This window comes from Epinephelus moara, chromosome 19 (assembly GCF_006386435.1).
Source record: "Epinephelus moara isolate mb chromosome 19, YSFRI_EMoa_1.0, whole genome shotgun sequence".
In the NCBI taxonomy this organism is placed as follows: domain Eukaryota; kingdom Metazoa; phylum Chordata; class Actinopteri; order Perciformes; family Serranidae; genus Epinephelus; species Epinephelus moara.
Window position 1 is genome coordinate 21,773,947 of NC_065524.1, and position 15,444 is coordinate 21,789,390.

At 43.8% G+C, this 15,444-nt stretch overlaps 1 protein-coding gene across 1 annotated transcript in view; it reads left to right on the forward strand.

Moving 5' to 3' along the window:
• Nucleotides 1-771: 771 nt before the first annotated feature.
• tet1 (tet methylcytosine dioxygenase 1) overlaps nt 772-15,444 on the forward strand; it is a 39,795-nt gene continuing 25,122 nt past the window's right edge. The window contains exons 1-2 of the mRNA XM_050070650.1: nt 772-1,137; nt 1,726-4,078. Of these exons, the coding sequence (XP_049926607.1) occupies nt 1,919-4,078 (2,160 nt within the window). The 5' untranslated portion in view covers nt 772-1,137; nt 1,726-1,918. The remainder of the gene's footprint in view (nt 1,138-1,725; nt 4,079-15,444) is intronic.

Here is a 15,444-nt window from a genome sequence, read left to right on the forward strand (position 1 = left end):
CACTTATAATGTTGACACCACTTTTATGAAAATGTTTTCTTGAATCTGTTCTTATGTTCTCTTTTATCTGCTGGCACGGGTCACTTTCTTTTAAACAAAAAAATTTGCCAGCAAGGCATTGTGAAGGTGTGCAGCAAAATTGCTGGAACACCCTTAAATGACCTCCATGACCTGTATCAGGTCAGGTGCATGAAAAAGCTAAATGTATCTTGGACAACCAAGCCACCAACTAAGGGACAATTTCGTGCTGCTACCATCATTTCACCAACATTTATCCCTGCTGCTATCAGCTAAATGTGCTTGTGTATTCTTTTATGGTTGTTTAGTTGTTGTGATAATTGCTGTCTTTGTTTTAACTGCTGGCTGTGACACAAATTGTCCCTCGGGGATAATAAAGATACCTTGAACCTTGAACCTTGAACGAGTGAATGATTTCGGACACAGCCATGTAAACGCACTGAGTGTTTGGTTTGTCCTTTGTGGGCTACTGTAGAATCAACAAATATGGCTGACTACATGGAAGGGGATCTGCTAGGTATGTAGATAAACGGCTCATTCTAAGGCAACAACACAGTTCTTATTTCCATGTGATTATAAACTAATGAAAATATAGTTATGACTATTATATGCAATTTCTGTCCCTAAATCTTATACACTTATTAATTATCAGTGTTGCCATGGTAGATCGTTTTTAGCACCCCCTTGCGCCCACTTGCTGAAACACACCGTGCTGGGAGCACTGGGACAGACGACAGCTGTGGTCCACTCCAGGTTTTCTTCTCCACTCTTCCCCTCTGTGCCGACGACGAGTTTTTGGCCAGCGGAGACCGTAGGTTGCGTCTGGTGGAGGGAGAGTGAGCGGGGCTGCCCTGAATGGATTGACATAAGAGGGATTTACATTTTAACGGGTGTCGTGCTCCGCAGAGACGACACGGTGCACGCTGAAAAACCAACTATTCCGCTCGATGTGTGTCCACGTCGGTGCTTTTACCATGTTGTCCATGTGTCATCGTCGAGAGAGGATTGAACTTGCCAGCAGTCTATATTTGCCGAGGAGGGAAAACCAATACAAGGTCTAGCTGTCTCGCTGGAGCGGAGTATTATTAGCAGTTCAGACAGTGCAACTGTCGCTCTCTGGTATGTAAAGCATTTCAGTCGTAAACGTGTAAATAAAACCACACGGGCGACGAAACAACCTGTATCTACACGAGGCTTTAAATGACAGCGGTCAAATGCAATAATAATAATAAAAAGGGACGCTGAAGGCATTTTTACACGGTAATAACCCCCTCTTCCGCCAGTCAGAGAGACGAAAACAGGATCCGACCTCCGGCTGGAGCCCACTCCTCAACGTGCCTGCCCTTTAAACTGTTTGAGCCGTGTTAGCCAGCCCTGGAGCTATATTTGTTTTATATCTTTCTACTCAATATATATCATAATTCAAAATAGTGTATCATGCACAAGTGTTTTCTCTTTTGACGTCAACCTTGCAGCACTTGCTCGACCCAGCAGATATTTCAGGCGGGGCAAAAGTGTCATTTCCAGCAGACAAAGTAAAGAACATTTGCATAGATTCAGCTTCCTAACTGTTGTATGCACTATATTGTCAATCATCAGACTACACCTGAGATCTTTGAGTGTGTTTGTGTGTCTTAACTTTACTCAAAAAATACATTTAAAGGTGCTGAAACTATATTTTGATTTTCTTCCTGTTTATCTTCATAGGTCATGCACTGCACTTACAAGATAATGACAGCATCACAATTTGCAATGCAAGAATAAAACACAGAAGAGGAAGATTTTAAAAAAAAAAAAGAAAAAAAAAAAAAAGAAAAGAAATTGCACACAGAGCAAAAGGTAAACATTCACCTGGCTCCCATGCAGGCTGCCAGAAATCCTCCCCTCCACACCCTCAGCCATGCCTGCCACTACCAAACCCGCCAGGAGACAGACACCTGCTCAGAGGAAAAATGGCCAGAAGGTGATCAGCACCAAGAGGCAAACCTGCAACTCAAATAAACCCAGAGGAAGAGCGTCAGAGAGGCTCCAGAAAACACCTGCAGAGCCTAAAAGGTCTACAACCAGGGCGCAGGCACAGTCAGGCCGAAACACCCGTGATAGAGGGGTTAGTGCGCCTGCTAGTCAGGCCCTCGGGAGGTCCCCTGGAAGAGTTAACCATGCCCTAAATGTAACAGCATCTGCAAGGTTTAGACGGCTGAGCAATCCGCCTGACCACTGTGGCGAGTTACAAGACCCCCCAGAGCGAAGGAAGTCCCTGCGGGGCACACGGGTGTCTGTTACTCCCTGCCAGCCTTCTAAACCTTGCAGAGGGGGGAGAAATAGCAGGGGGAGTGCAGGCGCACGTGCAGCATCGCAGCAAGGAAACACGAGAAACCAACCCTCGGGCGCCGGCATCAAGGATGCAACTGAGAACCTGGGTACCTGTGATGCAGAAGAAATACACCCAGTTTCTCTTAAAACTGATTTTGAAGTTCATGCAAGTATCAAAGATCAGGGTTTAGGAGTCAGCAATGCTAAAGAGGGCAGCCCTCTTAAAGCAGATTCACCACCGTGTAACGACATACTGGAAGACTGTGTGCAGTGCAGCTGTGACAGCACAACAACCCAGCAAGACGAAAACACTGCCAGTCACAACAGTGAAGGTGACCTGAGGTGTGTGTCTGGGGTGTGTGATGATGTTGACGGACAGCTAAAGCACCGCAGCGACAGAAGTAAAGATAGAACCTCTGTGCTAACGAGTATTGGCTCACCAGGGGTGCAGGGCAGTAGCCAGGGAAATGACACTTCATCTGTCCTTGCAAATAAGCTTGATCATGTTGCCAGTGATGTTGAGCAAGATGATGAGCATGCTGTCCCTCAAGAGGAAGGTAACATGTCGGACTTGAAAGAAAATAGGACAGATGAAAGAGTGATAGTTGTCGCAGAGAGAAAAGAGGAGATAAATAATGAGAGAGGAGAGAGTTTAGAGGCAGAGAAAACAGATGAGAGGCAAAATGAGGCCGTGGAAGAGACGGAGGAGATCGTTGAGAAGCTGGGTAATTGTGAGGGAGGAGAGGAGGATGATGTCTCCATCAGTCTGGCTGACTCCCACCCCAGCACTCCAGCCTCTCAACCTTCAGATCCACCCCACTCTAACAATGGACTGACAGCACAGTCAGAATCACCTGCAAGTGTGCTATCAATCTCCAACGCAGCTACCTCAAATCCCACCAAAGCCCCCTCCACCTCAGAGGCAGTCGAGCCCGAGGTTCTGAGCCAGAGTAAGACGGACATGCAACCTACCGTTCATGGTGCTAAACCTCAATTCCCAGGGTCCTCAGCTGTTGCTGAAAATGCCCTGACGGTGCAGACTGTTCAAGTAAAAAGAATCACACCAGTTATTATCTGCAGTGACTCCTTCAAAACCAGGAGCTTGAGGGATTCAAGCCAGGGGGAACCACAACAACTGCAAAGCCCAGCGATCCCTCCTCCTCAGGGAGAGAAACAAGCTTGCACACCAGCAGAGACGCAGACCAAAGATAGTGAATCCAATCGAGAGCCTGTGGAGCGCCACAGCAAGACAGAGACATCTTCGCTGTCATTGTCGCTTGTTCCTCAGTTGAGCACAGACGCCCTCACAGCTGAGAGTGAACCAAACCTCAGCGAGGACGGCGTTGTAGTAGCAGTGCCAGAGGCGGACTCAGTGCCAAAGATCTCCACTCCCTCTCTGGACAGTAGCTTCACCTTCTCCTGCAGCTCAGAAAGCACTCGCTCCTCTTTTTCTTTTGACACCGAATCGGAGGCAGGGTACGGAGAGCCCGGCCCCTCTGTTCTACCTGGATCTTGGGGACCAGAGGGGGCCTGCTTGCCCTCCTGGACCGCTCCGAAACCACAGAGGAGGGAGAGGAAGAAGCGGAGCAGGTGTGGGACGTGTGAGCCATGCCTGAGGAAGATCAGCTGCGGCCAGTGCAGTTGCTGCCTCAACCGCAGGACTGGCCACCAGATCTGTAAGCTGAGGAAGTGTGTGGAACTGAGGAGGAGAAGACCTTCATCTGTGCTCACTGTCTCTGCTGCACAGGTGAGGCTTATATTTCACTGCATGTAATTACATTTAATAGCAACACACTACAGGGGCTTTATTGCAGTCAGGTCTCACAAGTAAGTAAATTTAGACAATGATTCGAGTGGGAATTCACTGGAGTGTCTTTTCGCATCGACAAACAGCTGATCTGAAGCAACTGAAAAAAGAGCAATTGTTACTGTCTTGACAGCATTGCTTTTGATCTCCGAGGTTTCCCAGCCGCCCGCGGGTAGCAGCAGTGATCGAGAGTTGAATTAGCCCAACAGTTGAAACAGACGGTTTCACTTTCACATTGTATTGCACATTTTTCTCGCCTGGTTTCAACAGATTTTGTACACATTGTGGCGTCTTCCTGTTAATTGTTGAGGAATGTGTCGAGTGGTAAAAGGGGAAGTGTGTGCATGTGTGTGTGCGCGCATGTGCCTGTGTAGAGAATAGAGATCAGGTGTGAATACATGCGCAACTTCAGTGTTGATGATGCTTGGTGTTGGAGGGGAAGACGCTATCACATGACCGGCAGCAGCGCAGCACGTGCTTGGAGTATGTGTCTGTTTGTGTGAGTGTGTGTGTGTGTGTGTGTGTGTGTGTGTGTGTGTGTGTGCCATCTATGGTGCAAGCAAGAGAATAAGCAATTTTATGAGTAGCACATGGTGAATGTGTGTGTATGTGCATGCTTGTGTGTGTGTGGATGAGTATGGGTATGTAATTAAGGCCAATTTGAGGCGGATGTTTTTGCAAAGTGGCACTGGATGGCATTGTGAACGCATATTTTAGTACCCAGTAAGACAATGAACTCCCACTATAGAGACATTTTTCTCAGGGAAAAAAGCTCTAAAAACTAACTGCACACTACTTACTCAGCACCAAACATCAGCCAGAGACAGTTAGCAACTAGTTGGTGAACATTGTGGAGCATGTAGCAGCTAAAGGACCTGGTATTTTCCTCAGGAGTTGGAGGAGACCAAAGACAAAGCTAAAAGAAAGCTAATATTGAATTATTACAGGTTTAAGTGTTTCTGAAATCTTTATTAAAGCTGCAATAGTCACAAGAGTGTGTATGCTGTTGAAGTTGAGAATTAATACCCACCTGTGCTGCTCAAATCAACTTTTGTTCCTTGTTTTAGTTTCTGCATTATGTGCTGTATGGTTAAGTCTTGCCTCACTTAACCACATTCCAGCTACAATAGGCAGCTGTTTTCAGCAAACAGGCCTTGCAAAACATTTATAATTTCACCCCTCCAGCACCAAGTGGCAGACAGAACAATTAAGCAAGTAGCTGGTGAAGAAATCTAGCATCTAGTGACCTAGTGAACCGTGTATTTTCTCAGGACTCGGTTGAGGTCAAAACACAGCTGAAAGGCTATTAACTTTTGGACTTAGATTCATTGAGTGTCCAAAACTTGGACTCCAGTGAGGCAATGTTGCTCTGTGTATGCAGCATTGCTAATACTTGAGCAATAGCATATTTTGTCATTGCTGTGTGGTTGTCAGATGGGCTTAAAAGTGCTCTTTACGACAATTTGCAATATAAAGATATAGTGGGGTAATAGCATCCTGAGCAGAGAACGAAGTCATGCTACCTCTACCTCGTTGTAATCCGAGCATTTCTGTTCTTTGTGTGATGGCCGGTCGGGCTAGCTTATCACCATTACTCTTTACTGTGGTGTTCGGTGATTACTGCTGATAATGCTGTCCCGATCCATGGTGGTGGGACAATGCCATCACAGAAATGTAGCACCCACCCTTCGGTTCCCTGCCAGGTTAAAACTGTTAGCTCTGTCAGCACTGTTACCATTGTTAGCAATGTTCATGCTGTTAGGATCATTAGTTGGCCACCTCCATGTTGAGAGCCTCATGCAGGCAATCCCAGCTCAGACTTGAAAACGTAGATATGCTCTGAATGTGGCGGCACGGTGGTGTGGTGGTTAGCACTGTCACCTCACAGCAAGAGGGTTCCTGGTTTCGATCCCGGGTGTGGGAGCCCCTCTGTGCGAAGTTTGCATGTTCTCCCCATGTCAGGGTGGGTTTTCTCCAGGTACTCCGGCTTCCTCCCACAGTCCAAAGACATGCATGATTGGGGATAGGTTAATTGGTGACTCTAAATTGTCCGTAGGTGTGAATGTGAGTGTGAATGTGAGTGTGAATGGCTGTCTGTGTCTACATGTCAGCCTGCGATAGTCTGGCGACCTGTCCAGGGTGTACCCTGCCTCTCACCCAATGTCAGCTGGGATAGGCTCCAGCCCCCCTGCGACCCTCAAGAGGATAAGCAGTTAGAAAATGGATGGATGGGTGCTCTGAATGTCATATATGGCTCCTTTGCTTAGTTTGTACATGCAACTTTATAAAGTAGTATTAAAATTATTTTGCCGAGGTGTTCGCGAAAAAGCATTGCTGGTTATGGTGCTTCCCCTTTAACATATCTATGTAGGGGATAGGGGGCTACTCTCAATCATTTTGGTACATGGGAATAAGAGTTCCTTACAGCAGCTGGCTACCAGAGCTTCATAAGCACGTACATAGTTCAGTGGTGTCCATGTGGCTGGGGGAGGGCTCTATGTGAACAACTGTGAGTGAGGGTCCATGTGGCTGCGCAGTCTTGTGTCTGCAAGCGTGCATGCATGCACTTGCAGAGCCCTCAGAGTCACAGCAATGGCAGTAGCAGATTAGGGCTGATTATATAACACCTGCTGTATTAGTAGTGAAGACCTTTGTGCACTGTTTCTATGTAAGTGTGAGGGGGGCGAGGAGGGAAAGATCAGGCCAGGGAGAGATTATAAGCATTTTATTTGGAATACCCTGAAATGTAGGTCAGTGTGTGTGTGACTCAGAGTCAAATACACACTGACAGTATATGTGGTTGGGACAATAGTATGCTTGTGTGGCACATGCGTGCCGCTGGACTGAGTGACACTGGTGATAAAATGACAACTGCAGATCCACTCTCGTTCAAGCAACAGAGCCAGTTGCTGTTTGCCCAGTTCTCTTAACTGACATCACATTGGCACACACATATCAAGGCCCGTGTTTGTGATTTGAGAACAGGTTTTTGTTTGATTCTGTGGAACTTCAGGGGTGGAGTCTGCACCAGGCACTGCCAGGACAGCTGTCATCATGATGAGCTGCAGGTCAAATCTCCAAATCCATCCTTTTTAGATGGGGAACAGGGGGGAGAAACTTAACCTCCGTCTTGTATTTATGTGTAACTTTAGTGTGAGTGCATGATGGTGTACTCCACGTGTACTTAGTCTGAGTAATACGTTAATACTTGCTGGCCAGTCTTGCTGATCAAGCTCACACACCCTTCCAAAGAGATTGTGAAAAAAGGGGCAGAGGCCAAAGAGGAGTTCATGTAGTGGCATGTGGATTCTGTTCCTGGTTTTTACCATACTGAGCTGCTATGGTGTGGCTGTGGTTTTACATTGCCATAAAACATTGTCTACAGAACATACCCGTAAAATCACACACAAGAAAGACTGAACAGTGTAAGGTTTATGTATAAGAAGACAAAATATAAAACCTGCCCATGGTTTGTGTGTTTGTAAGAAAAAGAGTGAGGTTGCGCTTTCCTTTTAAAAATGTCTGGTTTCACTCAGGCTTGATGGCCCCCTCGTGGCCTCGCCTCGTATTGGGCAGTGAGGACGGGGCTCACTGCCTTGCCTGACCTGGCCCTGAACACTCAAACACACGCCAGCACGCACACACCAGAAACAAAATACTGGAGTTCATAGAGTGCAAACGCTCTAGTATTTGTAGAGCGAATTTGACTGAAACAGTCCTGACATGTTTAGAGCTGTAGGCTGCATAACTGACTCAGTTTTTTTTTTTTTTTTTGGGGCTAACAAGAGAGATGTATGCACTCATCACTAATGTGTTTAACATAAACAAATCAGGAAAATAGTACCAAAAAAATCCATTACAACACACAGCCATCATCATAGTGTAAACAGTTGCCCCTCAGTCAGTCAATGCTGGCAGCTCTGTTGACCTTAACTAGCACAAGCTCTTGAATACGTAATGATTTTCATAAATAAGGGATGCATGATGTTAGCATTTTTGCAGCTCTGATTGTTTTTGTTGTATTCAGCTGATAAAGTATTGAACATTTCAGTGTTTAATACTAGGGGTGTGAATTATCAGAGGCCCCATGATGCAATATTATCAAAACACTTTTGTCAATATTACAACATTACTGTGATATTTATTATGTTTTTTCAACTGTAAATTATGCCCCTCAAGGAAAAATTTGTCAGCGCATGTTTTATCAGTTTTGAAGATCAACTTTCTCAATGTATTTTTTTAATGTAGCAAAATGTTTACAGTTGACTAAGAAAGAAAATTATTTGTATTATTCTAGTAGGCTACCAAAAGTTTAATTTGTATTCCCAATTAAAAAAACAATACTTGGCGTCCGAGTTTTAAAACAGTTTTTGCCACACAAATGTCACAATTATAGTGGCCGTTTCGATATATCAAAGTTCCTAGGCAAATTAGTCTGCAAATGTATTTTGGTTTTGACCCATGAACCTGTTCCTTTTCTGCAGATCCACAATACTCCTTCCAAAATAACATCTCGTACGGTCGACTACCAACTTGATGTCCTATTTCTATAAATTCTCTCTGTATTACCCGTTATTATACACCTAGACACTACATAACACGGTCGAAAACTTATTGTAGTCTAAAACAACACAACTTCATGTGGTCTTTTACGCACAACGTTGTCCACAATCTCCTTTTGTCATGAGCACTAAACTGTCCTGCAGCACCACACCAGGTGTAAATAACTTGTGCCTGTATTCTTACATGTAAATAAAGCAAATATAAACATAACCTTAGCAGTCCACTTCCATACACTATTCAAAGTATACAGAAACTGTTGTGTAAACTTAATTATACAACAGTTAGTTCCGGCCCTGCAATCTGATTGGTCGAGAGACAGTAAAACCGTGACGATATTGGAGTACAACATCACGGTTATTTCACTGTGTATGTATCACTCCGCCTCACAGCTGATTGCAATCAACAATCAAATCAAAACTGACGGTTAGTGTCAGTTAGGTCAGCAGTTGCGTTGTAGGCTAATTAATTCATCCACTGTCAAACAGCCAAAAATATGGATTTATTTCCTAAAATAGGTTTTGAATTAAACTATGACTGGTCATCAGAGGAAGATGAGGGAGAGGAGAAGCTGAATCCATCTGAGCGCACATCCAGGTTTGTCAGTGTTTCATTAGCGGAGCTCAATGACTTGGAGAAAAGCAACATACTGTCAGATCAGAAGGCAGAGTCGGCTGTGCCTGTGAAGCGACAGTCCACCATGCAGTCACCACAGACTTATTTCACCGGCTGCACAATTAATGGAAATGTGCAGATAAATGTGTATAAAGAGTAAGTGCCTGGCGCACCATGTCTGCGTTACATAGCAACGGTGACAGCGGAGTCCTGAGGGAACTATTTTTGTTGGCGGAAGACAAATAAAATGCTTAAATTATCTATTTTGTCCTCATTTTTCAACATTTCTTAATCAGCCTTGCTTATTTAACTGTTGAACTGTGGCACTGCGGCCTCGTGCCTATGACCGAATCACAGCCGTGACGATATACGAGTATAACATCACTCCCTCTCGTGTGATATTGCTTAAATATCTTAAGAACCTATATCAACATAGACATCTTTGCCAAATATAAATGTACGCTGAAGTGGCCTTTACAGTGATACTATGCTCCCCCATCCCTATGTAATACCACCATGTGTCTTGCTTCTCCTGGTTCATTTTTCCCACGTTACACTGTGATGCCTGATGCATATGCAGACTTCTAAGGAAACTCTTTTCTTTGCCAAAAAAATCTCCAAAATATTTTACTATTTTGGCATTTCAAACACCTTTGCTTTGCATTTTGTCCAAAAGAAGTTATCCAGTATATCTTTATGTCACTGGGGCTGTACCGAATGTCTTTTGTTGTTTTTTGAAGCTTTTGAGGTTTCCAAATGAAGCTTCAAATGTCTGTCGTCATATCTTATGATATCATCACCCTAAAAGAACAAAAAAAAAGTCCTTGAACAAAGTTCTCAATGTGGATAATAAAGTGATTCAGTTGATTAAATTAGTCTATTTTTTAATTAAATCAATGTTGTGTATTAATGAATAAATGTAATTTATTGTGCTAGACCGCCCCATTGACACAGTCAAGGGCCTCCCTTTGTGTTCTGCAAGCCCAAAAAGCAAACAGTTTTTCTGCCGTTGTGAACAGCAAATTGTGATTGAAGCAGAATATTTCATTAGCTAAAAATATAAATTTTGGACATGATTAAATCTAACTTCTTCTTTTTTTTAAATAATTTTTGACTTTAAGACTTCACAACTGTCTAGAGTTATTGGAAATGTTTGGATCACAAGAATGGGAAAACAGCCACCATTGGATCCTATTCTAAAATTAGTATAATACTAATAATATTAGTGAAGCCTAATTTTTATCTGCAGCTGTGCAGAATTTTGGGTTTAGACAGAATGCAAAAATGACTGATTTGATTGTTGATATCAAATTTTGAATGTCAGCGTTACGAATGAAGCTTCCGAGCGTTAAACTCTTCAGTAGAGCCCTATATTTGACTCGCCTTAGACAAATATGTAAGACAACACTCACAGATTGGAGGCCTATACCTATTATCTGTGAATGCTTGTGTCTCCTTCTGTCACTGCATTTATCAAGACCGTGTGCCTGGTGAGTTACACTTTGGGTTAGTTTGAGGTGCACCATAATTACACGGCAAAGGGAGCTTTCAGTTCAGCACAATACAGCTGCAGGTGGACACTATACTTTTAACAAATAGTAGCCTGCATGTTTCCAGTCAGCCTGCCAGCTCAGCGCCCAGCTCCTCCTGCAAACTAATTTATCTCCTGCACTTCTGCTCCTCTTTTTTCTGCTGCCAGCTGAGATAACACGTGTATCAGGAAAACACTTCCCTCAGACAGCACTCTGGTAGGGAGGACAGGCAGCCGGCAGCGCCCAACGGTGACTGTTTGCTTTGTAACAGATATTTAAAACTGTGTGCATCTGTGTGCATGTGGGGAATTCTTACCTATATTTTTTGCGTCAAAGGCGTGATGTTTATGCACATGGCTGTATGTGTGTGTGCACGTTTTTTTTATACAGCTTGTAGCTCAGGACATTGTGCAGTAAAACCCCCTCATTGTTCTCAGATGGAGCCAGTTTAATATAAGGTGAGAGTGATTTGTCCCAGCAGACGCTCCTGTCAGGTCTGAGCTCCTCTTCCCCCTCTCTCTCTGTCACACACACACACACACACACACACACACACACACACACACACACACAAGTGGAGCACCGACGGTTGTCATGGCGACCTCATTGTCTAGTGCTGACCTTTGACCCACCACGGTTGTCTGATGGAGTATTCTCAGGGTCGTAAGGAGGATTAGTGGAGATAACCAGAAGACATGCACTGTGGGTTTAAGGCTGTGAACTCGGTAACCTGTATCCAGGTAATTAGGTTAAACTACTCAGATTGTCCTGCTCATAGTGGGTCAGCAGCAAGCTGCGGCTGTCTGCAAGGGATGAACGCCTTAAACATGGTGAAGTTGCCTGTGGTAACCCTGTTAATCAAACTATTCAGTGACGTAATTACACTTGTTTTTATTGCTAATAAACTGTGATTACAAATTAAGCTTGTTTTTATTATTGTGAGGGAAATAACATCAGCCATATTCTGTTTGAGATGCTCTTTATGCACTATTTATATATTTGTAACGCACAATATATGTTGTGGCACTGGGTTATAGGGCTGTGTGTTTTTAAGAATCTGGTGGAATGATACATATCCCTACTGGGTTGCACTGTAAAAATGTTTTCAAGTTTCCCAAACTGTATTGGGAAGAAGAATTTGATAATACACAGGCTCATGGGACACCTCAGTATTTAGAGCGTGTGTACAATGTACAAAGCTGTGTCCTTACCGCAGCAGCCCACATTCAATTCCAACCTGGATCCCTTTGTTGCATGATTTCCCATCTCTCTCTCTCTTGTCTCCTCTCTGTTCTGTCACTCTTTGTCTGTACTATCAATAAAGGTAAAAAGACCAAAAAAATAATCTAATAATACAGTTTGACAATTCAGATAAATTAATCTCTGTTCAATAGAAGCACTGTTAAGCCCCTATCCCACTTCACAAAAAACCCACCAACACCTGCTAACATCTGGCTTTATATGTAATGGGAAAGGTTACAATCGGCATTCACACCCGGGTCAAATGACTCTGCAGTAGTCACTGATATTTAGGGACTCTGGCTCCGATTGGTAGTGATGGAAAAAATACAACACCCGCTTGAATGTCCTAATTTTAGTCCATTTACTGGTGGGATGCAATGACGCACCAACACAAAATACCATCCGTCACTGCCCACACGGCGCTCAGACATCCTTCCAAAGTAGCCTACACCGAGTTTGAAAGGGAGACTGAATAAGTTAGGGGTAGAAAAAGCAGTAACCATTTTTTTTTTTTTTTTTTAATTTAAACTAACCTCCATGCTGCTTTCTACTGTTTACTAACCTTTTTTACAGCCTGTCTGTGATGTCGGAACACTAGTAGATAAAAACAGAAAGGTATGCTGCATACATGCTTCTAGTTCACTGACAGTGGGAAAGGAGTCTATCAACTATTTCCTGCGGGTTTTTCTGTGCTAATTTTGGTGTAAAAGGGGTATTACTGAAAACTAGAAGGGCACTCGGAGAGCACAGACCCCCGCCAAGGCCAAATGCCCAATCTAGCAATGTTTACGAAAGTGAAAATAACTTTTGTATCCACCCTGTCATTTGGATCTGCTCCAGAATTTAATGGGTTCTTCCTTGGCCCAAGTTTCATGGAAGTCGGTCTGTGGTTTACCTTAATCCTGCCAACACACAAACAAATTAAACATATACAAACATAAACATAACCTCCTCGGCGGAGGTAATGATCCTGCTGACAAACAAACAAACCAAACATACACAAACATAAACATAACCTCAGTGGTGGAGGTAATGGTGTGCAATACAGTTCATGTATCCAGAGATCATGTCTTTTAATTGACATAAAAAGTATAAAACGATGGGCGGTGGTGTGGTGGTTAGCACTGTCGCCTCACAGCAAGAGGGTTGCCGGTTCGATCCCGGGTGTGGGAGCCCTTCTGTGCGGAGTTTACATGTTCTCTCCCTGTCAGCGTGGGTTCTCTCTGGGCACTCCGGCTTCCTCCCACAGTCCAAAGACATGCAGATTGGGTGATAACTCTAAATTGTCCGTAGGTGTGAATGTGAGCGTGAATGGTTGTTTGTCTCTATGTGTCAGCTCTGCGATAGTCTGGTGACCTGTCCAGGGTGTACCCTGCCTCTCGCCCAATGTCAGTTGGGATAGGCTCCAGCCCCCCCACGACCCTCAAGAAACCATAGATATATAACTGTAGATATAGATATGGTTTTAGATATAAAACCATAGATCTTAACAGAAAGACATGTATACATTACAAGTACAGATTGATTTGAGTGTGCATGGTCGACATGCTGCAGTCTACAATTATTTACATGAACATGATGTTCACTGATGCATTATCAATCTCCAACAAGTTTCAAGTCTCTTCAAGTTGATATAGTACTGAAGTGAAATGAAACAGCTGACTTCCTGGAAGGTAAAAGACCTTGTAAAAATTTGTCAGCAGTGCTGTGAAATTCTTTCAACTTGTTCTCTAAACCATGACAGAGCTTTGGTGTGTCACTCTCCTTTCACAAAAATGAGTGCAGGTTCTCCCACATATGCATGTGGGCAATCTGGCAATGAGCTGAAGGACAGATGCACATCCACAGTTTCTTTTTTTTTTGCCTTCACATTACGTAAATGTGTGGGACAGAAGGGGGCCGAGGTAGCGAGGAAGGTTTCGTGAAATGTCAGAGACACTGCCAACATTTTAACAGAGCCAACTCATTATGACCAAGCAGATTGCGTTGTGTTTTAGCCCACTCTCTCCTCTGACTTCCCCCTCTTCCTCTGCACAGACACACATTTTATTACATGAGCTTGCCTCTGATTAGGGCTGCTTTATATTTTCTGTTAACCTGGTCCAAGCCAATTAAATTTAAAACAACCCTGTGAGGTAGTTATCTGTAATAGCTGCAGGGCTTGGGTAGTGGCCCAGAAAAAGGCTCCTTGGACAAGGGGAAATGTCTGTTTTATGTGATTTGGGGCTCAGTTATTTGGCCCCAGCCCACTATACATCAGAGCAGATGTATGGCCGAGGCTGTGACAGGCTGAAGACTCAGAGACAGTGATATAATGAAGGTCGATTCCACTCAGTTTGCTTTAATTTACACTGAGATAGCAGCTCAGCAGTGATTCTGTATCTTTAACAATACAAAGAGTTATTTAAACACGTGTTTTAGTGCCTCTAATGGGGACTACTCAGCGAGATATTTGTAGAGTTAAACTTTGATACCACTAATGCTCCACTCCTGAGCCCTCTCAGGTTCTTTGCATCTGTGAGTTTGTGCCGTGTCCTGACTGTTGTAAGGCTCTAAGTCCCTGGATAAGCTTTGAAGTCGTGCCACTTGGTTTCTTTGGGTGAAAAGAAATCCTCACTTTGCCCCCCAAAAGAAATGCCACTCAAATCCAACCAAGGGCACACAATGGCCTCCTTCTGGAGAAACCAGAGCTTACTCATGCATCAACCTGACCTGCCTGACTTAGCGTATAGTTTGTCACCTGAGGAGGATAAAAACTATCATCTTCCTGCTTCGTTCTGTCATTTTTTCTTTGCCGCAGAACACCATCTAATGAGTTGTAATGAGTGTAATTAACTCATGTGCTTGTTTATCCCTTTGTCTTGTCCATTTTTCTCTTTGTTCGTCATTCATTATCTTCTCAGTGTTACAGTATGTGCAGTCTCTTTAAATACACCGTTGCATGCACCGTCTGCACACACATATTTGTATGTGTGAGTGCAGGCACACACACGTGCAGTCATATGGCCAACATGCCGACTCAGCATGTTGGACTAGCGCAAACTTAAGTAAGCCTTTTCCTGTCTCATTGTGAGAGGATCTGGGGGCCCCATGCCGCTCTGCCTGCATAGTGTTTGTGTGTGTATTTGGGTCAGTGTGTGTGTATGTGTGCATGTGTGTAAGTGTTTACATAAACTGATGGACTCGCTCACCTTTCTCTTCTGTCCTTCCCAAGGTGAAACACTTTTCCACAGAAACTCCAAAACTTAGCACCACAGAGCTATGAAAAGAGTTAAGACTTAATCAGCCGTGTTTCCATAAATGTGTTTTTATTCACCTTTCAAAATACTGCATTAGAAAAGCTGAATGGAAACAGCC